Below are 27670 nucleotides of genomic sequence, written 5' to 3'. Positions count from 1 at the left end.
CAAATTCCCCAACTCTTATACCAGAAATGGCTATGTTTTTTCGTATAGCTTCCGCCAAAGGTTCTACCACTAAAGCAAAAATAGCGGGAGACAATGGACACCCCTGGCGGGTGCCATTACTTATTTGAAATTTAGATGACAGAAACCCCGATGCCAACACTGACGCATTTGGGTAAGAGTAGAGGGCTAGAATGGATGACTTGATTTTCCCCAAGAACCCGAATTTTGTTAGAACTCTCTCCAGGTATCCCCAGTGCACCCTGTCAAAGGGTTTTTCAGCATCAAGAGACAGGAATGCACTGGGTTCACCCGATATCTCCACCAGTCCAATCAAGTCAAGCATCCGTCTGGTGCCATCCTTAGATTGCCTCCCTGTCACAAACCCAACTTGGTCTGGAGCCACTAAGGTCGGGATCACTTTATGAAGTCTATCTGCCACTAGTTTGGCATAAATTTTAACATCACAATTTAGGAGTGAAATGGGCCTAAAATTACATACATTACTTTCTTGACTTGGGCTGGAAGTGATGTTTGCACCAAGCTATTTAAGCCCCATCGGCATTGAAAACAACAGCTCTCTGTATTGCAGTGATGGAGGCCGCACTTCCCAATAGCGCAGCCTCTCTTCTTCACTCCACTGTCCCTGTGCTGAGATAATCTTATATATGAGCCCCTGATATGTACAGTGTAGTGGCGGTGTCTGACCATATAGGGACATGGTCTGATCATAACACAGCTCCTGTGCTGAGATAATCTTTTATATATATATATATATATATATATATATATATATATATATATGTCCCGCTATGTACTGTGTAATGGCCAAGTCTGACCATACAAGGACATGGTCTGATCATACCACAGCTCCTGGGCCGGGGAGGAAGTAATAAAGTATAAAAATATTACAGCACGGCATTGCAAATTATTTTTTCTTTGAGGTAAAATATTTTATAAAAACAGGCAGGGAAATGCTTTACCTCAGGCTGGACTCAGACGAGCGTATGGCATCTGATGCGACAGCATCGGATGCGATATGCTAACGACTACCGGCTCAGGCTCTGCTGCGAGCGTGAGCCGAGTGTCATGCGACTGTGACCCGATCCTTCAATCAGGTCACAGCTGTGAAGCTGAGGGCAGGCTCTGCAGAGGAGAGGGAAGGGTTAATCCCCCCATCTCCTTTTTCACGCTTGTGTGAGCGTACCCTCACAGAAAGAATCAGATACGATCTCCTGTCTGAATACTCTTATGTGTCCTTCTGGTCCAGCAGCTGTGGTATGATCAGACCATGTCCCTATACGATCAGACAGCCATTACACAGTACATTGCAGGGGCACATATATAAGATTATCTCAGCACAGGAACATTTTATATAACACATCTAATTGTGGAAATTATTATTACTCCAAAATCTATTGATTAAAATCAACTTTAAAATGAATTTGTTTGTCGGAAAAGCTCTTTAATTGAAATAAACGGTGTGGGGTCGCCCCATTTTTGATAACCAGCAAAGGTAAAGCAGACAGTTGTGAGCTGGTATTATCATGCTGGAATGATCCATGGTTTTTGGTCCCTTCCCAGCCTAAAAATACCAGCCCGCAGCCACCCCAGCAGTGTTGAGTCACAGTAGATGCGCAATTCTGGCGCTTCGCCTTGGCTCTTTCAAATTGCTTTGGTGCTTTCTCAAGCTTGAAGAAGGGGAGGATCCCCAAAACATCCAGCACAGGTGTGGACTCTCTCGAAGTCTGAACACACCTCTGCAGGAGCTCCTGTGCCATGGAGTAAAGGTTACCGCTATGGCTGCAGACCCTCTGAAATGTGGAAATATTTCAGCGGCGGCACAGGTCCCCCTTCCTCCTTCATCGCACACAGCAATGATGAAGCATAGAGCGGTCGGCGCTGTTCCATGCTTCATCATTCTCCCCCTGTGCCTGCGCGGTGACGTCACTCCTGTGCGACTGCTGTGCTGAGAGCACAGAGCGCAGGATGGGAGGACGCAGACCGGAGCAGCGTGGGAACAAGGACAGAGGTGAGGATGGAGCAGCGGTGGAAGGAGGAAAGAGGTGAGGACGGAGCAGCGGTGGAATGGAGGAGATAGGTGAGGACAGATCAGCAGGGGAACGAGGAGAGAGGCGAGTACTTGTTATTGTTTTTCTTATATAAATTAGTGAGTACACGCTGGCCAGAGGCTGGGGGGAGGGGGCTGAATTATAAATGGAGGCCTGGGGAGGCTGGCTGCATTATTATACATGGAGGCCTGGGGAGGCTGGCTGATTTATTACACATGGAGGCCTGGGGAGGCTGGCTTCTTTATTACATATGGAGGCCTGGGGAGGCTGGCTGCATTATTATGCATAGAGGCCTGTGGAGGCTGGCTGCATTATTATACATGGAGGCCTGTGGAGGCTGGCTGCATTATTATACATGGAGGCCTGGAGAGGCTGGCTGCATTATTATACATAGAGGCCTGGGGAGCCTGGCTGTATTATTATACATGGATGCCTGGGGAGGCTGGCTGCATTATTATACATGGAGGCCTGGGGAGGCTGGCTGCATTATTATACATGGAGGCCTGGGGGGGCTGGCTGCTTCATTACACATAGAGGCCTGGGGAGGCTGGCTGCATTATTATACATAGAGGCCTGGGGAGGCTGGCTGCATTATTATACATGGAGGCCTGGGGAGGCTGGCTGCATTATTCTACATGGAGGCCTGGGGAGTCTGGCTGCATTATTCTACATGGAGGCCTGGGGAGGCTGGCTGCATTATTATACATGGGGACCTGGGGAGGCTGGCTGCATTATTATACATGGAGGCCTGGGGAGGCTGGCTGCATTATTCTACATGGAGTGGAGACCTGGGGAGTCTGGCTGCATTATTCTACATGGAGGCTTGGGGAGGCTGGCTGCATTATTATACATGGAGGCCTGGGGAGGCTGGCTGTATTATTATACATGGATGTCTGGGGAGGCTGGCTGCATTATTATACATGGAGGCCTGGGGAGGCTGGCTGCATTATTATACATGGAGGCCTGGGGAGGCTGGCTGCATTATTATACATGGAGGCCTGGGGGGGCTGGCTGCTTCATTACACATGGAGGCCTGGGGAGGCTGGCTGCATTATTATACATGGAGGCCTGGGGAGGCTGGCTGCATTATTCTACATGGAGGCCTGGGGAGTCTGGCTGCATTATTCTACATTATTCTGCGAGGCTGCACAATGTGCAGAGGTTTACTGCTCAGGGAAGCAGTGAGATTCCCGTTATCTCTGCACATTGTGAGACCGAGGATCCCGCCTCTATTTCCCAGAGGCAGGAGGGTGAGCATGTGCAATGCGTGGTGGGTCCTGATTCGCTCACTGACGTCACACGGCTTGATGACAAGGCTGGTGACGTGGTGAATCCTGACTGGCCAGGCTGGGACGTCGTGGACCCTGATTGGGTCAAGTCCGTCATCTCCGCCTCGCGCCCGCCCTCGGGTGGAGCTGCACCTCCTTAAAAGCTCCCCCTGCCATCATGGCGGCGTGCGACCGTCCTTCTATGTTTGGATGTCTGGCAGCGTGCTGCCACGCCACTGCTCAGACATTACTGTCTTCTGTGGGCTTGTCCCTTGCTGCTTTGGCAGTACCTCATTTGCAGGCCGTGTTCCTGCCTTGCTGCTCCGTCAGTACCCCCGTCAACAGGCCGTGTTCCTGTCCCAGGTGAGCTCCTCAAGTCTCCATTGGACTCACCTGGTTATTGAAAGCACACGTGCGTGGGCACCTCTGTGCTACCCTCGTGCCATATTCTCGTGACTTCCACTGGCACACGTGCGTGGGCACCTCTGTGCTTCCCCGTGCAACAGGTACACCGAGCCGTGAGATCTGTGCCATACAACCCTCACGGGTTAGGGCAGATCGGTGTACATAGATCGTCTGTGACATTCCAGACGATCGCTAGCAGCAACCCGCTCACTCTTCACCCACCATAGCGGCGGTCCCTTACACCGCACAGTGGACCTTGACCGGCTGAAGCAGTCCATTTCACATCTTGGCACGCTTCCCCGGGTCCCCCTCGTAACATTACGGTCGCGCCAAAGGTCTGGCTATGGCTGAAGAGCAGCAGCAGTTGCTGCGTTATGTGCAGCAGTTGGAGTCACGATTGGCAACAGTGGAGCAGTCTTCCTCCGATAAGACTACTCTGACGACAGTCGCCACCCAGGCGGCTACCCAGGCTGTGCTATTGGGCGGAAGGTCTCCTCGCCTTGCGCTTCCAGAGCGCTTTAGCGGCAACAGCTCTGAGTGCCGTGGTTTTATAAACCAGGTTACCACCTACTTAGAGCTGTCCGCGACTCTTTACGCTACCGAGAAGGCGAAGGTAGCCTTCGTCCAGTCCCTGCTCACAGGGAGAGCGCTGAAGTGGTCCACGCCGTTGTGGGAGCGCGGAGATCGTGTGGTGAATAACTTAGCAGCTTATCTTGGGGCCATGAGAATGGTGTTCCTCGGGCCTCAAGTCACCCACGATTCCGCGCTGCGCCTCCTACGACTTCGGCAAGGGTCTGCTTCAGTCGGGGACTTTGCTGTACACTTTAGGACACTGGCCGCAGAGCTGGACTGGCCGGATAAGGTCCTTGTCCCTGTGTTTTGGGAGGGCCTGGCAGGGTTTGTCAAAGACGCACTGGTCACACGTGAGGTGCCTGCCACTTTAGAGTCCTTGATTCAGGTTGCCTCTCGCATAGACATCCGCCAGGCGGAGCGAAGGCTCGAGGTCTCTTCAGCACCCACGTCTTCTCGGCCTAAAAAGCGTCTGACTCCCGTCTTCCATCAGACAGGTCCCCCAGCCAGTCCTGTAGGCGACTCCGTGGAGTCAATGGAGGTGTCCAAGGTGGTCTCCTCTGCCCCAGGTTCTCGGTCTTGTGTCATCTGCTTTTCCTGTGGGCAGAGGGGATACATAGCTACCCGATGTCCCAAACCGTCGGGAAAAGACAGCGTCTAGTTTCTATCAGAGGGGGGACTCTAGACGCTACTTCTCCCTCTAGGTTGACTATCAGCGCCCAGTTGCAGTTCGGCACTACTCTCTTCTCTGCCCTGGCTTGCTTGGACTCAGGCGCTGAAGGCAATTTCATCTCGACCTCCCTGGCAACCCGATACTCAGTTCCCCTGGTTCTGTTGCCCAAGCCACTCAGGGTCCGGGTAGTCGACGGGTCCATACTACTCGATCCTATCACCCAGATCACCATCCCTCTCAGGATGGATGTACCACCGGGACACCATGAGCAGGTGTCCTTCCTGGTGCTTCCAGGGGGGACGGATGAGATCCTACTGGGCCTTCCCTGGTTGAGACAGCATGCTCCTATACTCAACTGGGCAACAGGGGAGATCTCATCCTGGGCAGGATCCTGTAGAGAGCACCTCGTGACTACCGAACCACCCGCTACTGTTGAGGATAAAGAATTGAGTATCCAAAAATACTTAATTCAGCCATTTCATAGACTCAGTTATATAGTTCAGTAGATGTGAACTAACACACATTTGTGAATGCTTTTGTTTCTTACTAACATGTATATATGTATATTGCATATTCAGTGTATTTTCCTTAGACACAGTATATACCACCACATGTAATTGTAAAGATGGCTGCTATTTCCTGTTCTCCACCCAAGACAGATCGACAAAGAAATTCCTGAAGCCTAGACTGTCCAATCCAAGAAGGATATGTAGATCTCTCTACGTCATGAAGCCCTGACCTACGATACTTGATTGGACTAAAACTTTTGTTCACACCCCCTTACTGTTTGGTCTAGAGTCTCTTTCAAACAATAAAGAACACACTTGGTCAAGAGCCAGTCATGGAGATAGACATAACTGACTTTGCTGTGCAGTTATTTTTCATTCTCGTGTGCACACATGACATTTTAATTAGAAGCAGCAGCCGGATATCAAGAGATCCTTTGAGTCTCATCATCATCGTCATGCTGACCTTGACACTACCATTAGGTCGGTTGGGTCCTCAGGGAATACTGAGGGGCCGGGTTTACCGACACCTTATGAGGCCTACAGGGATGTCTTTTCCAAAAGGGCCGCAGATACTCTTCCTCCCCACCGGCCATATGATTGCCGAATAGACCTGAAGCCAGGCTCCGAGCCCCCTAGGGGCAGAGTGTATCCACTCTCTGCTCCAGAGACGGAGGCTATGTCCAAATATATTCAGGACAGCCTGGCGAAGGGGTTCATTCGCAAGTCTATTTCACCGGCTGGTGCAGGGTTCTTTTTTGTGCAGAAGAAGGAAGGGGATCTGCGCCCCTGTATCGATTACAGGGGATTAAATGCAATCACAATCAAGAACAAATACCCTTTGCCCCTCATTACTGAGCTATTTGATCGATTCCGCGGGGCAAAGGTCTTCACAAAGCTGGATCTACGGGGGGCGTATAATCTAGTGCGAGTCCGAAAGGGCGATGAGTGGAAGACCGCCTTTAACACCAGGGACGGTCACTACGAGTATCTAGTAATGTCCTTCAGACTCTGCAATGCCCCCGCCGTATTTCAAGACTTTGTGAATGACATTTTCCGGGATTTGTATCTTTCCGTGGTTGCATATCTGGATGACATTCTTATCTTCTCCCCCGATCTTACCACCCATCGGAGGGATGTCATCCGAGTACTTAAGAGGCTCCGCACCCATTCGTTATATGCTAAGCTGGAAAAGTGCGTTTTTGAACAGGAATCCTTGCCGTTCCTGGGGTACATAGTGTCCAGTCAGGGGTTAGCAATGGATCCGGGGAAGTTGGAGACAGTGATGAACTGGCCTGAGCCCCGCTCGCTGAAGGCGATCCAGCGATTCTTGGGGTTTATCAATTATTATCGCCAGTTCATTCCCAACTTCTCGACGGTGGCAGCACCCATCATTGCCCTTACCCGCAAGGGCGCTAATCCCAAAGCATGGACACGGGAAACGGTAGAGGCATTTCACACTCTCAAAACTCACTTCTCCAGAGCTCCCTTCCTTCATCGTCCAGACATCTCCAAACCCTTCCTACTGGAGGTAGACGCCTCTTCGGTCGGTGCAGGTGCAGTCCTGTACCAGAAAAACGAACGAGGAAGGAAACATCCGTGTTTCTTTTTCTCCAAGACCTTTTCTCCGGCCGAGAGGAACTACTCCATAGGGGATAGGGAGTTACTGGCGATGAAACTAGCATTCCAGGAATGGCGGCATCTCCTGGAGGGTGCGAAGCATCCATTTGAGGTTTTTTCTGACCACAAAAACCTCACATACCTCCAGACAGCACAACGCCTGAACCCAAGGCAGGCCCGTTGGTCTTTATTCTTCTCCCGGTTCCGCTTTATTATCCGCCACCTGGCCGATGAGAAGAACGTACGGGCCGATACCTTGTCACGTTGTATGGTTGTGTTGGAGGAGGACGAGGAGGAGCCTCGTCTTATACTACCCCCGGACAGCTTGAGGATGGTCACTCCCACTTCTCTGGACCAGGTGCCACCTGGCAAAACCCTCGTTCCCCCTGAAATACGGAACGAGGTGCTATCGTGGGCCCATGCCTCCAAGGTCGGGGGTCACTTCGGGGTCAAAAGGACCAGAGACCTGGTGACCAGGCATTATTGGTGGCCGAGACTACCCCAGGACATACAGGAATATGTGGGAGCCTGTATGTCGTGTGCTCGGAATAAGCCGTCCCGGCAGAGACCGGCAGGTCTTCTTCACCCACTGCCAGTGCTGGATCGTCCCTGGGAAGTGGTAGGGATGGACTTCCTGGGAGATCTGCCCAAGTCAGCAGGGCACAGGGTCGTATGGGTCATCACGGACCACTTCTCTAAAATGGTCCACTTGGTGCCTCTCCCACGACTCCCGACGTCACGTGCTCTCGCCACCTTGTTCATTCGGCATGTATTTAGGTTGCATGGCATGCCTGACAAGGTGGTGAGCGACCGGGGTCCCCAGTTCGCGTCTCGCTTCTGGAGAGAGCTCTGTAAGCTCCTGCAGATAGAGCTGAACATCTCCTCCGCATACCATCCCGAGACCAATGGACTAGTGGAGAGGACTAATCAGACCTTGGTAACTTACCTCCGCCATTTAATCTCCACGCATCACGACAACTGGGCTAACCTCCTTCCTTGGGCCGAATTTGCCATTAACAATTCGGTCCATGAATCCTCTGGCCAGACTCCGTTCCTACTCAATAACGGACAACATCCCAGAATCCCGGTTCCGATGCCCATTACGTCACCCGATACTAGAGTGGAGGATTGGGCGACCAAGGCCCGGGAGATCTGGGATGACACCCAAGAGGCTCTTAAGAGGGCTAAAGACCGGATGGTGACAACGGCTGATGTTCGCCGCCGCCCTGCACCATCCTTCGCCCCTGGTGACCTAGTATGGCTGTCCTCTAAGAATGTTAACCTACGGGTACAGGCAGCCAAATTCGCCCCTAGGTATCTGGGTCCGTTTAAAATACTACAGCAGGTAAACCCTGTGGCATATCGACTCCAGCTCCCTCCATGCTGGGCTATAGCCAACACCTTTCACGTGTCCCTCCTGAAACCCGTACGACTTAATAAATTTTCGGGGTCCCTGCCGGCTCAAACTGACTCCCCGTCCGACGACCCTGAGGTGGCAAAACTTGTGGAGACAAAAGTCATACAGGGAAAGAGATACTACCTCGTGGAGTGGGCCGGTCGTGGTCCGGAGCATAGATCCTGGGAGTTGGAGGATCATATCCACGCCCCGGGTTTGATAGCGGCCTTCGAGCACGGACAGGGGGGGGGCCTAGACGGGGGGGTAATGTTACATCTCGTGGCTCTCCTGAGGCAAGGACTGAGGCAGTCTCCCATTCCTTGCCTGCCACGAGCACTCCTGCTCAGCAGCGCCGAAGGTCTGCCAGACTGCAGGAGATACCTTCTCAGAGAGGCAGCAGAAGGGTGACACCTAATGGTTCTCCTGTTACAAGGAGTGAAGCGGTCTCCCATTCCTGGCCTGCCGCAGACTCTCCTGCTCAGCGGCCCCGAAGGTCTGCGAGGCTGCGCAATGTGCAGAGGTTTACTGCTCAGGGAAGCAGTGAGATTCCCGTTATCTCTGCACATTGTGAGACCGAGGATCCCGCCTCTATTTCCCAGAGGCAGGAGGGTGAGCATGTGCAATGCGTGGTGGGTCCTGATTCACTCACTGACGTCACACGGCTTGATGACAAGGCTGGTGACGTGGTGAATCCTGACTGGCCAGGCTGGGACGTCGTGGACCCTGATTGGGTCAAGTCCGTCATCTCCGCCTCGCGCCTGCCTTCGGGTGGAGCTGCACCTCCTTAAAAGCTCCCCCTGCCATCATGGCGGCGCGCGACCGTCCTTCTATGTTTGGATGTCTGGCAGCGTGCTGCCACGCCACTGCTCAGACATTACTGTCTTCTGTGGGCTTGTCCCTTGCTGCTTTGGCAGTACCTCATTTGCAGGCCGTGTTCCTGCCTTGCTGCTCCGGCAGTACCCCCGTCAACAGGCCGTGTTCCTGTCCCAGGTGAGCTCCTCAAGTCTCCATTGGACTCACCTGGTTATTGAAAGCACACGTGCGTGGGCACCTCTGTGCTACCCTCGTGCCATATTCTCGTGACTTCCACTGGCACACGTGCGTGGGCACCTCTGTGCTTCCCCGTGCAACAGGTACACCGAGCCGTGAGATCTGTGCCATACAACCCTCACGGGTTAGGGCAGATCGGTGTACATAGATCGTCTGTGACATTCCAGACGATCGCTAGCAGCAACCCGCTCACTCTTCACCCACCATAGCGGCGGTCCCTTACACCGCACAGTGGACCTTGACCGGCGGAAGCAGTCCATTTCACATCTTGGCACGCTTCCCCGGGTTCCCCTCGTAACAGAGGACTATGTGGTGTAGTATAATATATGGAGGACTATGGGGTGAATTATAATACATGGAGGACTATGGAGGTGCATTCTAATATATGAAGGGTTATGTGGGACCCTTTATACTATATGGAAGGCTATATGGGGGCCATTATAGTATTTGGAGAACTATATACAAGGGGAGACAAAGATACAAGCATGGGATGGGAACGTTTTGTGCTGAGGGAAAAAGGCTCTTTCCCTCAGCACCCAGCTTTCCCATGCTCTGCTATACATCTTCTCTCAGCACCCAGCTTTTCCCATGCTCTGATATGGGAAAGCTGGGTGCTGAGGGAAAGATGTATAGTAGAGCATGAGGAAGCTGGGTGCCGAGGACAAGATGGATATCAGAACATAGAAAAGCTGGGTGCTGATAGAGGGATTTCAGATCATGGGAAACCTGGGTGCTGAGGGTAAGAGCCAAGTATCTGCGTCATTAACCCATACCCCAAGTGTCAGTGTCATTATCCCATACCCCAAGTGTCGGTGTACGTGGAGGGGGGGGCTCAGGTCTATACTTTGCATCGGGGCCCATCAAACTCTCTCTCAATATAGGCTTTAAGGGCCTTTTTAGAGCAGAAAGAAGGTGTTTATTTGTGTCTACTTAATAACTATTCCATCTGTCCTACAAATTCACCGTTCATTGAAACATCCCATGATTGAGCTGCTGGTAAGAACGTAGGAGAATTACATTTATTCAAAGGTTTATAAATCTTTATATAACTACAATTGGATGAAATTTTTTATATAATATAAGCTGTTGAGAAATAACTGATAAATCCTGCACAATCCACGGGCAACATGTATTAGCCACTAGCTATATGATCTCAGCCAGGTATGTTGTACTCTGAAGGTTGAACAAGATGGACCTAGGTCTTTTTTCAACCTAAGTAAGTAACTATGAAATGCTACGTTGTCTCAGAGAAAAACATACTTTAACCCCTTCACCACACAGCACTTTTCCGTTTTTCGTTTTTTCTTCCAAGAGCCATTGTTGTTCGTTTGAATGACACCATTCATTCTGCCGCATAGTGTAGTGGTAAATGGGAAAAAAAAATTCCAAGTGCGGTGAAATTGCAAAAAAGTGCAATTGTACGATTGTTTTCTGCCATTTTATCTACCATGGTCACTATATGGTAAAACTGACCTAGCAGCATGATTCCCCACGTCAGTACGAGCTTGTAGATATCAAACGTGTATATATTTTTTTTTTTAATTAAGTGGTCGCAAAAATATCAGAAATTAGTCAAAATAGGAATTGGCTTTTGTCACCATTTTCCGAGACCTGTAACGGTCTCATTTTTCAGGATCTATGGCTCAGTGTTGGATTATATTTTTGCGTTTTGAGCTGACGTTTTTAATTATACAATTTTTGGGTAGATGAGATGTTTTTATCGTCTGTTATTGCATCTTACCGCAATGGTGAGGCGAACAAAAAAAAGGCGGAATTCTGGGGGGGGAAGGGGTAGGTTTAAAAATTTTTTTACACCTCTTACTGATCAGATTAAATTATTTCTTGATCTATCGGGCATTTCTGAAACCGGCGAGACCAACTATGTGTATATTTTTAATTGTTTTATTTTCAAATTGGCAAAAGGGGGGTGATTTGAACTTTTGCGGGGGGGGTTTCATGTTCTTAAAAACTTTTTTTTTACACTTTTTATTGTTTTTACTAGTCCCCTTAGGTCACTAGAAGCTGCAATTTTCTGATCACTTGTTCTGTACAGAGCAGCGCATCTGTACCGCTCTCTACAGCAGAAATGCTGATCTGTGAATGTCGGTGCTCAGAGGGCGTTCACAATAACTACATCGTGACAGTGACAGGAGTCATCAGCTGACCCCCGGATTTCGTGACAACCCATTGGCACCCTGTGATCATATCATGGGGCAGCCGATTAAGGCGGGGAATGACGCACTCCCCACCACAGCATGTTAAATAACAATGTCAGAGATTGACAATGTTTAACGAGTTAAAAGGCGTGGGTGGATCGAAGATGAAATCAGCCAACATGTGCAGGTAAACATGCATTAAAGGGAGTGACATGACCTTGGGCATACCGGTATGTACAAGGTTGTGAAGGGGTTAAAAGCCACTGGGGACCGAGATGGGTTAAAAATGAATCTGATAGGTGGGACCCAAGCAGCTTCTCCCAGCCCGCAACCCTGCATTGACAAGCCTCTCCCTATATGCGTGTAATAGGGTGCCTAGTGCCCTATCACCCCCACTTCGAGCTGGTGACTTGTGGTATTGCAATCTATATGTGCTTTCCTTTACTGCATTGTATTGTATGACATCGCCTCCTGTGTAATACAGCCGACTGCCACTAGGTGTCACTGTTTCCCAGGTCCCTTAGTGAGAAGGGATGGATATGAAGTGACAGGGCAGCAGGGGTTAAGTGAGAGGGTGGTTCACCACCACAGGAAGATATATATATATAGGGAAGAGTTTGCCAGGGCAGATTGAGTTAAAGAAATGTGAGCAGAGAATGATGAAGTAGATGTATCAGAGTGGAACAGTATGGTGTGGAGGAGAACAGGCAGAAGACTGTGCAGGTGGAAGAACCAGGTGACCATAAATATAACTAGCAGCAGGGAGGCTACAGTGAGAAGAGGAATCAGACTGCTCCCTCCTCAAGTGGGCTATTGTGAATGGTGCGGACAGTCGGCGGAGTCGGTGTTGACTGACATGGCCACTGACACTGCAGGCTAGATGACCCTACGAGTTATCCTGGGAAAGTAGCGTAGCCATCAGAGGGAACAGCACAGCGCTTAACAACAGCAGTGCCAAACCCTCAGCCTCCATGATAGCCAGTGGACTCTGTAAGCAGCCGTTATGGGTGAGCCAAATGTGAACATGAGAAATTGCCTGATAAAGAATGTGGTATCAAGCCTGTAGATGATGATGACAGATCTGCAGCAAAGAAACAGAAAATGATGGTGAAAAATATTGATGTGAAATCTGCCTTCAAAGAATGGAAAGCAACTTTGAAATGTGTACTCGGTAAAGTTATATCCGGTGGTGGTCTCGTTACTAAAGGGGCTATGCGTGATGCCATTGAAAGTGAATGGGGTCCTGAGAAGCCAGGTGAAGCGCAGCAGCAGGCAGGTATCACCTCCACACCAATCACTCCATACACCACTCTGCCCTCCGTGTTTGTACTGTGCAGGAGTGGGTTGAGGACTGCAACCCTCGCCCATGACTGCCCCTCCCTGGCACTTTAATGCGCATACAGTAGATGTAGCTATAACAATATCTACAAAGGTCCTATAATGAAAACCAATGAGTTTTGCATTTAATGCCTGGTCCTGCTCTGAAAGTGTTAATATATTAGACTCCTAATTTTAATAGACCCACAGACATTCTAGGTGAGGAAACAAGTTTTTCTTTAAGAGAAGAGCAACTTCTTAAAGGAAATATTTTTTCTTATTTCTATTAATGCACCTGTTCTTTCGCCCATAAGCCCTCAACAAATCAGGTCTGTGGTATAGTGTAAATCCCTATCAATAACTTCATTGTAGGATTGACTATGATCATAGTCATAGGACTTTGGAATATTAAAAAACATAGATCTAGACATATAACCTGCTGCTTGTAAACTATGCAGATAAAGATAGAACACTTACATTTTCAAGGAATCTAGAAGTCGTTGTTGCATGGTAGGAGATGATGTGGATTCCTTACTTTGGCCAACACACTCTCTTTTACCAGTTGGTGATATCTTTGTAGAATAGAAAAAGAAGATAAATATTATAAAATATTGGCTGAAAAAATTGCATAAAAAATTCTAAGTTTAAAAAGTTAACATGGTCTGTGATACGTCAGCTTGTGAATGCAGCAAGAGCTTGTTTTCCAGCTCTATAGAGACAAATTGTCTCGCGTTAGAAATTATTCAAAATATCCTAATTGTCTCTCCAGGACTGGAGACAAACTCTAGCGCATCGCCACCTATTGGAAGTAGCGATCCTAAAAGTCACAAGTAGATTTTTAACAATCCTTTGCATATGACCTAGGATATATAAGCCAGATCAGATTCCCAATTTGCAGACACGGTGTTTCGGGGTGCTTGCCCCTCGTCAGTGCAAAGTATGGGGTGCCTGATCTGGCTCATGAGAAGCTTTGTGGTGACCACGGGGGAACACTATTCTCCTTAAGGAGACTTTGCACAACATATCCTGTAATCAAAGATCATATCTCACTTTTCTGATACCTTAGACTTTATGAATCAGGTTTGACTCTTTCTATTGTAAGTTAAAATGGTCTGCAAGCCAAAAATGTCATGTACTGTTTCTTGCACATTCTAAAAATGTTGAATAAAAATGAAATACAGTATAAATACAGTATTTATATGTATTACTTATAGAGACTGGTATTATTGAAAGCAGAGTAGAAATGTACTGAGAGACACTGGATGTGTTTTTTCAAAATAAGAAAAAACAGTAATGAAAGCATTTTAACAGGAAATGGTTCTACTTCTGACACATCATATTATAATCTGTTAATATTTTAAGTGTCAAATTTATAAAAGAGAAAATAGGGGAGAGTCCAGCTCACCAAGGACTGACCTGCTGGTTGCAATCAGGGATCCTGTGCATGGAATGAGGCTCGGTAACCATCCAGATTAGAAATATGAAGAGAAGTTTCCAGCGCCAGGAATAGATTAAAAATCCTTTTTTATTGAAAATAAGGTAATAAAAATCCAGCAGATATCATAGTAGATGTCAGAAATTGGCAGAACAACGCGTTTCGACGCTTCAGGTCTTAGTCATGTTCTGAACATGACTAAGACATGAAGCGTCGAAACGCGTTGTTCTGCCAATTTCTGACATCTACTATGATATCTGCTGGATTTTTATTACCTTATTTTCAATAAAAAAAGGATTTTTAATCTATTCCTGGCGCTGGAAACTTCTCTTCATATTTCAAATTTATAAAAGGTTCAACGCTGTGGGGCAGTGGCATACCCCCAATGACGGCAGAGCGTGTGACCACTATGGGTGTCATGATTCAGGGTGGACTGAGTGCCTGTGCTAGCATCAGGCCCACTCCGCCCGTCATAACACACGCATTCAACTGTATCGGCATCCTAGATGCCAACACAGTTGAAAGCAATGATTAAGTAGGGAGCGCTCTCCTCCTTCTCAATCATTTTCCTGCTATGTCTGAGATCTGACGTGCCCATGAGGACACGATGACGTCACTACTGTTAGAATACAAAATATTTTTCTACACCGCGTGCAGAATTATAAGGCAAGTTGTATTTTAGAGGATTTTTTTATTATTGATCAACAACTATGTTCTCAATCAACCCAAAAGACTCATAAATATCAAAGCTTAATATTTTTGGAAGTTGGAGTGGGGTTTTTTAGATTTGGCTATCTTAGGAGGATATCTGTTTGTGCAGGTAATTATTACTGTGCAGATTTGTTAGGCAACTTAATAAAAACCAAATATATTTCCATCTCACTTGTCTATTTTCACCAGGCAAACCAATATAACTGCACAAAATTTAGAAATAAATATTTCTGACATGCAAAAACAAAGCCCCAAAAAATTAGTGACCAATATGTCGCGGGCGGGGAGGAGGGTGTCAGCACACTACGCTCACCCCTTCTGCTCGGGTCCGGCGGCTGCTGCTCAGTGGTGGCTCGAGCGGTGGGCCGGATCCCGGGGGTTCTCGAGCGGCACTCCTCGCCCGTGAGTGAAAGGGGGTTGTTGGGTGTGGGAATTGTTTATTGTCCGTGACGCCACCCACGGTTGTGGTGATTTCACCACTGCTGCTCAATATGGGAATCCCGGACATGGTGATGCGGAGCAGCCAGGTGTTGTGTTGCCCCTCCGTGGGTAGGGGTTGGTGATCCCGGGGCCCGGTGATGGATTGAGAGGTGCAGGGCCTGGTGGGCGCAGGGACGCGGGGGCAGCGCTGTGCCTTGCGGCACTGTGGTACTCACTCAGCCTGAGACGTTGACACAGTTTTACGGTAAACCACACGGCTGGAAAGACGGTTCCCACGGATGGCTGCACTTGCTCTCCCAGTAGGTGACGGTGATGTCCCTTTTCCTTGCACCTTTGTTTCTGTGTTGGTAGCGATGGATTCCCACCGGTAACCCGCTCCCCGGCTTCAATCTGGACCGGAGGAGCTCTACTCTTTGCCCGCAGGCGCTGGCCCTGAGAAACTGGTGCCTTGGCGGTGGCGATGTCTCTCCTACACTGGCTGGGCTGTTGCCTTCAATCGGGACTTGGTTGTTGGGGGATCTACGTCCCCTTCACTGACGGATTTGGCAAATTATGGTGACTCCTAGCCTTGCCGGGGTCCGAGAGGCCCCTGCCCTGGTGCTGACTGTCCTTCGGAACACTGCTTCAGACCGCCGGACCACTACCCGTCCACGGTCCTTCCAGGAACTTCCAAATGGTCCCCCTCCAGACAGTCACCGCCGTTGCTGACCTTGCTGACCTGGTCCTACACACAGCTGGACCCTTCAGGCTTCCTCTCTGTCACCACTTTACTTCTTTCTACTTTCACTACTTGTTTACTCCTTCCACTTCCTCCTCCTAAACTCAACTGCCTGGTTTCTCCCGCCTCCAGAGCTGTGAACTCCTCGGTGGGCGGAGCCAACCGCCTGGCCCACCCCCTGGTGTGAATCATCAGCCTCTGGAGGAAGGAAACAAGGATTTTTGGTTAGCTTTGGTGTTCCTAGCTGGGATGTAGGGTGTGGTGGTGTGATGACCTGTGTCCCCTGGCTTGCCCAGGGCGACACATTCCCCCTTAGCAAAATGCAGACCGTCCGCGGGCTGCCGTCCAACACCGGTTTTATTTTTCTGTAAAAGATAACATGGTAAAATAACATATGTACATTTTTAATGAATTCTTCCCATAACGGGAGGCACATTTCTTAAACGTTGCATAACGGTTTACGGTTACGGTTTCCGCTCTCTCCCACCCAAGCAACCTGGCCCTGATGCTGCCCCTAAAGCCCAGGCAGCACCCCTTGACCCACAGTCCAGCACAAGTTACCCGAGCGGGATCTGTCCTTCCCCTCCAGAGGGTAGCCACCGGTTCCTTTGGTGGCTGGGCCCCAGCCTGCTCTGCTCAGGGCCCTCCCTCCAACCTGCCTCTCCGGAGGCGGCATTGCGGAAACGGTAACGGAAAGCAACTTATTTACAAGCCACTTAACGTTTGTGGTTGCCCTTCAAGTTCACGGGCTTGTCCAAGGATAGTCCTCCATGCAAAACAACTTTTAACGGTCCCCACGGGGACAACGGTGCCGGCTCCGGCCGGTTGCAAATCACTCAGACAATCAGGTGAGGTACTCGGTATCATTTTCATCATTAGCAGAACTCTTTCAAACTTTTCAACTACCAAACAACATGGTGGTCCCAACGGGGACTGGACAACGGTGCTCCGCTGCCCTACTCCAGGCCTTCAGCTTCATCCGAGGGAGGGGGTGCAGGGCTCACTCTGCTCTCTTGGCTGCCCCGCAGCTTCATATCCAGGGCAAACCACCCCCTCTCTCCGCAGTGTCGGGTGTACCGAACAAGGTCTCCCGGCATTAGGTTGCGGCCGGGATGCTCCTCAGGCAGGTGGGCATTCACATCCCGCCGGGCTACAAACACTTCGGCCTCCAGGCCCGGCTCGTAGATGAACCCGTAGCCCCGGCGGACATCAAACCGCCTCACCTGCCCCTCGTACAGCGGTCCCCGGACACAGAACGTGGCCTGGCGGAGATTCTCCTTCTCCCTCATCGCTCTGGCCACAAGCTCGGCCTTCTTCCGTTCCCTCTCAGCGAACTCCAGGCCCAGCGGTACCGGCTCCCTATCCCAATACGGCGCTGCTGCCAGCGTCGGCGCACGGGTCGTGCCCCGCGGGACATCCTGGACGTTGCCCACTGTCAGGAATCTGGGCGGCATGTCCCGCGGTGTCTTGGCCTTGGGCGCTGCCTTACAGCAACAACCCGGCGCTACCTCAGCCGAGGTGTGGGGGATGAGCATAGGGGCTTTCCGCTGCTGGGCCTTCGGCTCGGAGCGGGTCATCGGCTCCGGCTCGGGGGATTTTTCAGGGGATACCTCCGGTTCAACCTTCGGAATCTTCCACGGTAACACCTCCGGTTTACTGCGGGCTCCGGCTACAGGTCGGTCCGCCTGGGCGGGGACGCTGGGTATTGCTACCGGTTGCGGTGGTAGCAGGCCTAGTGGCGGGGTCACGGCCTCCAAGACGGGTGGCGAGGGAGGCAACGGGGGGAGAGGGCTTGGACCGGGCCCCGCAGCCGCGATGACCGGCCCTTCCAGGGCATCGGGACGTGGGTCACTCACCCTCCCTTTCTCCGCTTCCTCCTCGCGTCTCCGCACGGTGGCTATAACGTCCGCCATGTCGGTCTCCCACTCCTCCATGAGGAGCTGCATCCTGACCTGCAGCTGTTGGTAGAGCTGCGCGGTTCGGATTTCCACCCACGCCGCGGTTCCAGGCGCGGGGGCTACGGTGTCGCGGGACAGCATCCACATGATGGCTTCTTCTTCCAGGAACGGTATGTCTGCAGAGTCCTGGCGTCCCTGCTTTTATAGCTGCAGCTACATGCGTCCAGCCGCCATCGCGTCCCCCTTAGCTCTTTCCGGCCCCTCCTCTCTCGGGGCGGGGTTTTGGCCTTCGCGCCTCTACTACTCGAGAAGACGCTCGAGCGGGAACTTTTCGCGCCAAAGATGGCGGCTTCTGAAATTTTTCTGCCGGATGCCTTCGGCGGTAACAAGGCGCACCTCTACCAGACGGCAGAGCGGTAAGATCCTGTTCGTGACGCCAAGTTGTCGCGGGCGGGGAGGAGGGTGTCAGCACACTACGCTCACCCCTTCTGCTCGGGTCCGGCGGCTGCTGCTCAGTGGTGGCTCGAGCGGTGGGCCGGATCCCGGGGGTTCTCGAGCGGCACTCCTCTCCCGTGAGTGAAAGGGGGTTGTTGGGTGTGGGAATTGTTTATTGTCCGTGACGCCACCCACGGTTGTGGTGATTTCACCACCGCTGCTCAATATGGGAATCCCGGGGATGGTGATGCGGAGCAGCCAGGTGTTGTGTTGCCCCTCCGTGGGTAGGGGTTGGTGATCCCGGGGCCCGGTGATGGATTGAGAGGTGCAGGACCTGGTGGGCGCAGGGACGCGGGGGCAGCGCTGTGCCTTGCGGCACTGTGGTACTCACTGAGCCTGAGACGTTGACACAGTTTTACGGTAAACCACACGGCTGGAAAGACGGTTCCCACGGACGGCTGCACTTGCTCTCCCAGTAGGTGACGGTGATGTCCCTTTTCCTTGCACCTTTGTTTCTGTGTTGGTAGCGATGGATTCCCACCGGTAACCCGCTCCCCGGCTTCAATCTGGACCGGAGGAGCTCTACTCTTTGCCCGCAGGCGCTGGCCCTGAGAAACTGGTGCCTTGGCGGTGGCGATGTCTCTCCTACACTGGCTGGGCTGTTGCCTTCAATCGGGACTTGGTTGTTGGGGGATCTACGTCCCCTTCACTGACGGATTTGGCAAATTATGGTGACTCCTAGCCTTGCCGGGGTCCGAGAGGCCCCTGCCCTGGTGCTGACTGTCCTTCGGAACACTGCTCCAGACCGCCGGGCCACTACCCGTCCGCGGTCCTTCCAGGAACTTCCAAATGGTCCCCCTCCAGACAGTCACCGCCGTTGCTGACCTTGTTGACCTGGTCCTACACACAGCTGGACCCTTCAGGCTTCCTCTCTGTCACCACTTTACTTCTTTCTACTTTCACTACTTGTTTACTCCTTCCACTTCCTCCTCCTAAACTCAACTGCCTGGTTTCTCCCGCCTCCAGAGCTGTGAACTCCTCGGTGGGCGGAGCCAACCGCCTGGCCCACCCCCTGGTGTGAATCATCAGCCTCTGGAGGAAGGCAACAAGGATTTTTGGTTAGCTTTGGTGTTCCTAGCTGGGATGTAGGGTGTGGTGGTGTGATGACCTGTGTCCCCTGGCTTGCCCAGGGCGACACAAATATAGCCGCCTTTTCTTTCTGATGACACTCAACAGCCTACCATCCATAGATTCTGTTAGTTGCTTGATCTGTTTACGATCAACATTGCGTGCAGCAGCCACCACAGCCTCCCAGACGCTGTTCCGAGAGGTGTACTGTTTTCCCTCCCTGTAGATCTCACATTTTATGAGGAACCACAGGTTCTCTATGGGGTTCAGATCAGGTGAACAAGGGGGCCATGTCATTATTTTTTCATATTTTATTCCTTTACTGGCCAGCCACGCTGTGGAATAGTTGGATGCATGTGATGGAGCATTGTCCTGCATGAAAATCATGTTTTTCTTGAACAATACCGACTTCTTCCTGTACCACTGCTTGAAGAAGTTGTCTTCCAGAAACTGGCAGTAGATCTGGGAGTTGAGCTTCACTCCATACTCAACCCGAAAAGGTCCCACAAGTTCATCTTTGATGATACCAACCCATACCAGTACCCCACCTCCACCTTTGTGGCGTCTGAGTCAGAGTGGAGCTCTCTGCCCTTTACTGCTCCAGCCTCTGGCCCATCCATCTGGCCTATCAAGAGTCACTCTCCTTTCATCAGTCCATAAAAACTTTCAAAAATCAGTCTTAAGATATTTCTTGGCTCAGTCTTAACATTTTATCTTATGTTTCTTGTTCAAAGGTGGTCGTTTTTAAGCATTCCTTACCATGGCCATGTCCCTGAGTATGGCAAACTTTGTGCTTTTTGATACTCCAGTTACGTTGCAGCTCTGAAATATGGCCAAACTGGTGGCAAATGGCATCTTGGCAGCTTCACGCATGATTTTCCTTAATTCATGGGCAGTTATTTTGCGCCTTTTTTGCCCAACACGCTTCTTGCGACCCTGTTGGCTATTTGCCATGAAACACTTGATTGTTCGGTGATCACGCTTCAAAAGTTTGGCAATTTCAAGACTGCTGCATCCCTCTGCAAGACATCTCACAATTTTGGACTTTTCAGAGCCCGTCAAATCTCTCTTCTGACCCATTTTGCCAAAGGAAAGGAAGTTGCCTAATAATTAAGCACACCTTATATATGGTGTTGATGTCATTACATCGCATCCCTCCCCATTACAGAGATGCACATCACCTGATTTACTTAATTGGTAGTTGGCTCTCAAGCCTATACAGCTTGGAGTAGGACAACATGTATAAAAAGTATCATTTGATCAAAACACTCATTTGCCTAATAATTCTGCACACAGTGTATATGCTATTTACTGTGAGAATATATGCATATATTTTTCTATATTCTTTTCTATAACCAAACTTTTTTTTATAAATATTTAGTAAGAAGAAAGAGCCTGTTTTCTGATTACTCCTGCATATCAGGAAAGCAAGTATGTGTACACCAATGTCAGCAGCTGATGTCATGAGACAAGGGCCCCTCGAGCTATGATGGATTGAAGATAAGGCACCCCAGACCTCCAGACCTACGTGGCAACGGCGCCATGAGCAATGGAAGGGATGGAGAGAGGAAATTCCAAAAATGGATAAACATCATAAGCTTTGTGCATATGCTTTAATATAGTCAATGGCATACTTTAGAATTTTACTAAGATTAACACATTACTGTTCAATACAAGGCTTATAAAAATATAACACGTCACATGAGCACCTTCACTGAGAAGGAATTCATACCAGATACAGTATATTGTGTGGCCTGTTGATCTCAACCAGCTCTCAGCGACCTTCAATTCGAGATTACAGCTGACATTCACTGTTAAGGAGATTTTCCGAAACTATGGAATTTCTCCTTGACACTACTGCACACCTGCTGGAGGAATGTGGGATGAATTAAACTATATGGAGTATGGGAAGTGCATTATACTTTATGGAGAACTAAGATGGTCATTATACTATATGGAGTACTAGTTGGGGCCCATTATATTATATGGAGGACTATGGAGTCGCACAGTGGCGCAGTGGTTAGCACTGCAGTCTTGCAGAGCTGGGGTCCTGGGTTCAAATCCCACCAAGGACAAGATCTGCAAGGAGTTTGTATGTTCTTTGTATGTTGTATGGGTTTTCTCCCACACTCCAAAGACATTCTGATAGAGAATTTAGATTGTGAGCCCAAATGGGGACAGTGTGTCCAATGTATGTAAAGTGCTATGGAATTAACAGCGCTATATAAGTGAATAAATACTGTTATGGGGTGTGCATTATGTTATAAAGAAGGCAATGTAGGGCCCATTGTTTTATATAGAGGACTATGGAGAGTGCATTATACTATATGAAGGACTATGTAGAGTACATTATACTATATGGAGGTCTATGGGGGGTGCATTATACTATATAGAAGGCAATGTGGGGCCCATTATTTTATATGGAGGACTATAGGGTGCATTATACTATATGGAGAACTATGTGGGGCCCCTTATGCTAAATGGAGGACTATGAGGGGTGCATTATACTATATGGTGAGCAATGTGGGAGCCATTATACTATATAAAGACTATGTGGAGGCCATTATAATATTTGAAGGGCTATGTAGAAGCCATTATAGGAGGGCTATATGGAGGCCATAATACTATTTGGAGGGCTATGTGGGGGCCATTATAATATTTGGAGGGCTATGAGGAAGCCTTTACACTTTAAGGAGGGCTATTTGAGGGCCATTATATTGTAAGCAAAAAATTATACAGTGTGAAGGTTTGTGTGGGGTCCATCATAATGTGCGGAGGCCCTTATACTGTTTGGAGGGTTAGTAGGGGCCATTATACAGTATGAAGAGGTGTAAGGGCCAAATTACTGTTTGTATACTGCATAGAAAGCTATGTGTGGGTCACAGTTGGGGATCATACTGTGTTGGGGTCACAATAGGGTCATCATACTGTGCTATTGGAGGGTATTGTGGAGGAATTTTGTGTGGGGTATTATACAGGATTTGTGGGCCACTTTGCTGCTAGCATATTTTATGGGTACAATGAAAGGGGAATCCAGGGCTTCAATAGAAGGAATATTACTTTGTAAGGGATGAAAAGTTGCGAGATATATTCTTCTGTGACCTTGCTGAATATTATTTATTTATTTGGGGGGGAGGGGGAATTAGAATTCCTGCCATGGAGCCCTATGTTTTCTATGTAGGCGCCTGCTGTGTGGCCTCATTGAACTTCACAATGGTGGGGAGACACAGTCTATGTTTTCACTACATAGATGGCTTTACATCAGAAATCTAAATGAGTTATAGAAATCTTGGTATGAAAAAGGAAAAAAACAGAACCCCATCATTATTGAGACCGGTAATGTTCCCAGAGGCAATATCCCAACACTAATTGGCTTAATATGTCACAAGTATCACATCTGAGGGAACCCCATTAATTAGAGAAAATTGTGCATTACCTGTTTGTCTGTCTTATGTTTTCCAGATCCTTCCTTTGTCCATTCATTGTGTTCAATTTGCAGGTGATCTCGTATAAGCATATAGGCTTTCTCTTGCTCTTGCTGAGTTAAACATTGTAGCTCTAAGGCACGTTTCTCTGTCTGAAGTAGTTGCAGATTGGCTTTCAGCTCAGATAACTTTTTCTGAAGGATAAGAATTAAAGGGACCAATCACCAGGATTTTCGTATATAACCTAAAGCCAGTGCTATACTGGCATTATCAGGCTGATTCTCTACATACCTGTAGTGGTCACTTCGAATGTTTAGGTTATGAAATTCAAGAAAGTAAAGTTTATGATTCTCTACATACCTGTAGTGGTCACCTCGGATGTTTAGGTTATGAAATTATGAAATTTAAGAAAGTAAAGTTTATAAAATTGGCAGCTGAGGATCAGATAATATCAGATAATATCTGGGGGGTATTCTCCCCTGTTAGAATTAGCATAATTATTAAACAATCAATGTAAATTTTCACTTCCAGGACCTGTGACCAGAAGGGGCGGAGCCTCAGCCAATAGGAAAATGTTGCTTTGTGGTATCAGCTTTGTTGGCTGAGGCCCCGCTCCTTCTGGTCACATGGGTATACTCAAAGTGACACCATTTTAAAAATGGATTAACAGATTTTAAACACCTTTTTAAAAACGGAACTCCGGGGTCATGCGCACTGAGCCGAAATCCAATGTCGGGAAACGTTGGCAGCGGAGAAGTGAGTGAAATTATCCTCTGATGCTGCACATTCATTAGCATGTTAGCACGCCCACAGGGCCATACTAACATGTTAATAGCCGTCTAACCAGAGGAACTAACACCCAGTGGACTATTCCTCTCGCTCATTAGCATACAATATAAAATATTTAGAAATACTTTTTCAAAAGATCCCTTTATCTATGCTAGTGTATACAGGGATAGTTAGGTAGGGATTAGCAATATGTACCCAGACCTGCTCATGGCTCTGGGTGCATATTGAACCTGACAGGTTCCTTTAAGACTTGTTTGCCAGAGGGATCAAATACTTATTTCTCTGTGAAATGCAAATACATTTTTTTAATTTATACAATGTGATTTTATGGATTTTATTTTTGATTTTCTAGTAAATAAAGTTACTTCAGTTTTTTTAATAGTTTTTGTCTTGTTTTTGATACTATAGTTTTTGTCTCCCATTGGTTTGTCATGTTTTAAATAAAGCTGCTTTGTATATGCTATTATCTGGTATTTGACTATGAAAATTGATACAGTTATACGTGGTTCCTGGTATATATGCACTACTCCTGGAATAAATGTCCCCATCGTGGTATATATAGGTCCCTATCGTGGGCCCCTCCTGATATATATGTTCCCATCCTGGTTTATTTGTCCCCTTCCTGGTATGTATGTCCTCCTTCTGGTATAAATGTCCCCTTCCTGGGCCCCTCCTGGTATATATGTCCACCCCTGGATCCCTCCTGGTATGTTTGTCCCCATCCTGGGCTCCTCTTGGCTTATACAGTTAGGTCCAGAAATATTTGGACAGTGACACAAGTTTTGTTATTTTAGCTGTTTACAAAAACATGTTCAGAAATACAATTATATATATAATATGGGCTGAAAGTGCACACTCCCAGCTGCAATATGAGAGTTTTCACATCCAAATCGGAGAAAGGGTTTAGGAATCATAGCTCTGTAATGCATAGCCTCCTCTTTTTCAAGGGACCAAAAGTAATTGGACAAGGGACTCTAAGGGCTGCAATTAACTCTGAAGGCGTCTCCCTCGTTAACCTGTAATCAATGAAGTAGTTAAAAGGTCTGGAGTTGATTACAAGTGTGTGGTTTTGCATTTGGAAGCTGTTGCTGTGACCAGACAACATGCGGTCTAAGGAACTCTCAATTGAGGTGAAGCAGAACATCCTGAGGCTGAAAAAAAAGAAAAAATCCATCAGAGAGATAGCAGACATGCTTAGAGTAGCAAAATCAACAGTCGGGTACATTCTGAGGAAAAAGGAATTGACTGGTGAGCTTGGGAACTCAAGAAGGCCTGGGCGTCCACGGATGACAACAGTGGTGGATGATCGCCGCATACTTTCTTTGGTGAAGAAGAACCCGTTCACAACATCAACTGAAGTCCAGAACACTCTCAGTGAAGTAGGTGTATCTGTCTCTAAGTCAACAGTAAAGAGAAGACTCCATGAAAGTAAATACAAAGGGTTCACATCTAGATGCAAACCATTCATCAATTCCAAAAATAGACAGACTAGAGTTAAATTTGCTGAAAAACACCTCATGAAGCCAGCTCAGTTCTGGAAAAGTATTCTATGGACAGATGAGACAAAGATCAACCTGTACCAGAATGATGGGAAGAAAAAAGTTTGGAGAAGAAAGGGAACGGCACATGATCCAAGGCACACCACATCCTCTGTAAAACATGGTGGAGGCAACGTGATGGCATGGGCATGCATGGCTTTCAATGGCACTGGGTCACTTGTGTTTATTGATGACATAACAGCAGACAAGAGTAGCCGGATGAATTCTGAAGTGTACCGGGATATACTTTCAGCCCAGATTCAGCCAAATGCCGCAAAGTTGATCGGACGGCGCTTCATAGTACAGATGGACAATGACCCCAAGCATACAGCCAAAGCTACCCAGGAGTTCATGAGTGCAAAAAAGTGGAACATTCTGCAATGGCCAAGTCAATCACCAGATCTTAACCCAATTGAGCATGCATTTCACTTGCTCAAATCCAGACTTAAGACGGAAAGACCCACAAACAAACAAGACCTGAAGGCTGCGGCTGTAAAGGCCTGGCAAAGCATTAAGAAGGAGGAAACCCAGCGTTTGGTGATGTCCATGGGTTCCAGACTTAAGGCAGTGATTGCCTCCAAAGGATTCGCAACAAAATATTGAAAATAAATTTTTTTTTTTTGGGTTTGGTTTATTTGTCCAATTACTTTTGACCTCCTAAAATGTGGAGTGTTTGTAAAGAAATGTGTACAAGTCCTACAATTTCTATCAGATATTTTTGTTCAAACCTTCAAATTAAACGTTACAATCTGCACTTGAATTCTGTTGTAGAGGTTTCATTTCAAATCCAATGTGGTGGCATGCAGAGCCCAACTCACGAAAATTGTGTCACTGTCCAAATATTTCTGGACCTAACTGTATGTCTCCCTCCTGGGCCCCTCCGGGTACATGTCCCCTCCCAGACATGTATATATATATATATATATATATATATATATATATATACATATACATATATATATATATATATTGCCCCCACGCCTACACATATATACCCCTCCTGGGCCCCTTCTGGTATACATGTCCCCCTCCTTCAGCTCATCCATGGAGCACTTACCATTCCCCACAGCTCTCTATTGCCCGCAGAGGTCTGTTGAGGTTGCAGCATGATGACATCATCACACTTACAGGTGTGATGAGAAGCACGAGCAGGACACAATGTACTACAATGTACTATGTACTACTACTATGTACTACACAATGTACTACTACAAGGTACTGGGCACTAAAAGAGTTTCAATATTTCCTTCTGCAGCATTCACTGCGTTTGACTCCAGCAATGTTTTCTAGAGACAAAATCATCACTACACCCGTAGATGAATTCCCGGAGGGGTGTAGTTTCCAAAATGTTGTCACTTGACGTTGTTTCTTCTTTTCTGGCACTTAGGGGCTCTGTAAATGGAGTCTGTATGCTATTCTATGAAAATCAGTGCTCCAAAAGTCAAATGGCCCTCCCTTCCTACAGAGTCCTGCTGTGTGGTCAAAAAGTAATGTACATTTACATGTGGGGTCTGCAGCATTCAGGAAAAATGGTGTAACACAATATGGGTCCTTTTTTTTTAACTTATTCCCCTTGTGAAAATTGGAAATTTGGGGCTAAAACAACATTGCTAACACAAAATTGTAATTATTTTTCCTTCACCGCCCAATAGTATAACATTTTGTGACACACCTAGGGTGTCAATATGCTCACTGCACCCCTAGATGAATTCATTGAGGGGTGGAGTGTGTAAAATGGGGTCTTATTGGGGGCTCTGCTTTCCTGGCATGTCAGAGGCTCTGCCAATTTGACATGGCACCCCCAAACCATTTCAACTATATATGCATTCCAATATAATTTTACTTTCCTTCTGAGCTTTGCACTGTGCCTCAAAAATAGTTTTTTGAGCACCTGTGGGATATTGGCAAACTCAGGAAAAATTGTGTAACAAATTGTATGGTCCATTTTCTCCTGTTACTCTTTTTGAAAATTAAAACGTTTGGGCCAAAACAACATTTAGGTAGAAAAAAAAGCTATTTTTTTCTCATAGCCCAATGTTATACAATTCAGTGAATCATATGAGGGGAAAAAATTGCTCACTATACCCCCTAGATGAATTCCTTGTGAGGTGTACTTTCAGGA

At 48.1% G+C, this 27670-nt stretch overlaps 1 protein-coding gene across 2 annotated transcripts in view; it reads right to left on the bottom strand.

Annotated features, from left to right (window-relative positions):
• Window positions 1–27670, bottom strand: part of USHBP1 (USH1 protein network component harmonin binding protein 1) — a 226944-nt gene that overhangs the window by 22329 nt on the left and 176945 nt on the right. For both annotated transcript variants that reach the window (XM_075338208.1, XM_075338214.1), the window contains 2 exons: window positions 23233–23415; window positions 13508–13602 (listed from right to left, as the gene is read on the bottom strand). In XM_075338208.1, the coding sequence (XP_075194323.1) occupies window positions 13508–13602; window positions 23233–23415 (278 nt within the window). The remainder of the gene's footprint in view (window positions 1–13507; window positions 13603–23232; window positions 23416–27670) is intronic.

The sequence above is a fragment of the Anomaloglossus baeobatrachus genome, chromosome 1 (genome assembly GCF_048569485.1).
Source record: "Anomaloglossus baeobatrachus isolate aAnoBae1 chromosome 1, aAnoBae1.hap1, whole genome shotgun sequence".
Taxonomy (NCBI): domain Eukaryota; kingdom Metazoa; phylum Chordata; class Amphibia; order Anura; family Aromobatidae; genus Anomaloglossus; species Anomaloglossus baeobatrachus.
The sequence above is the reverse complement of the archived record's forward strand: the minus strand, read 5'-3'. Positions and strand labels throughout refer to the sequence as shown.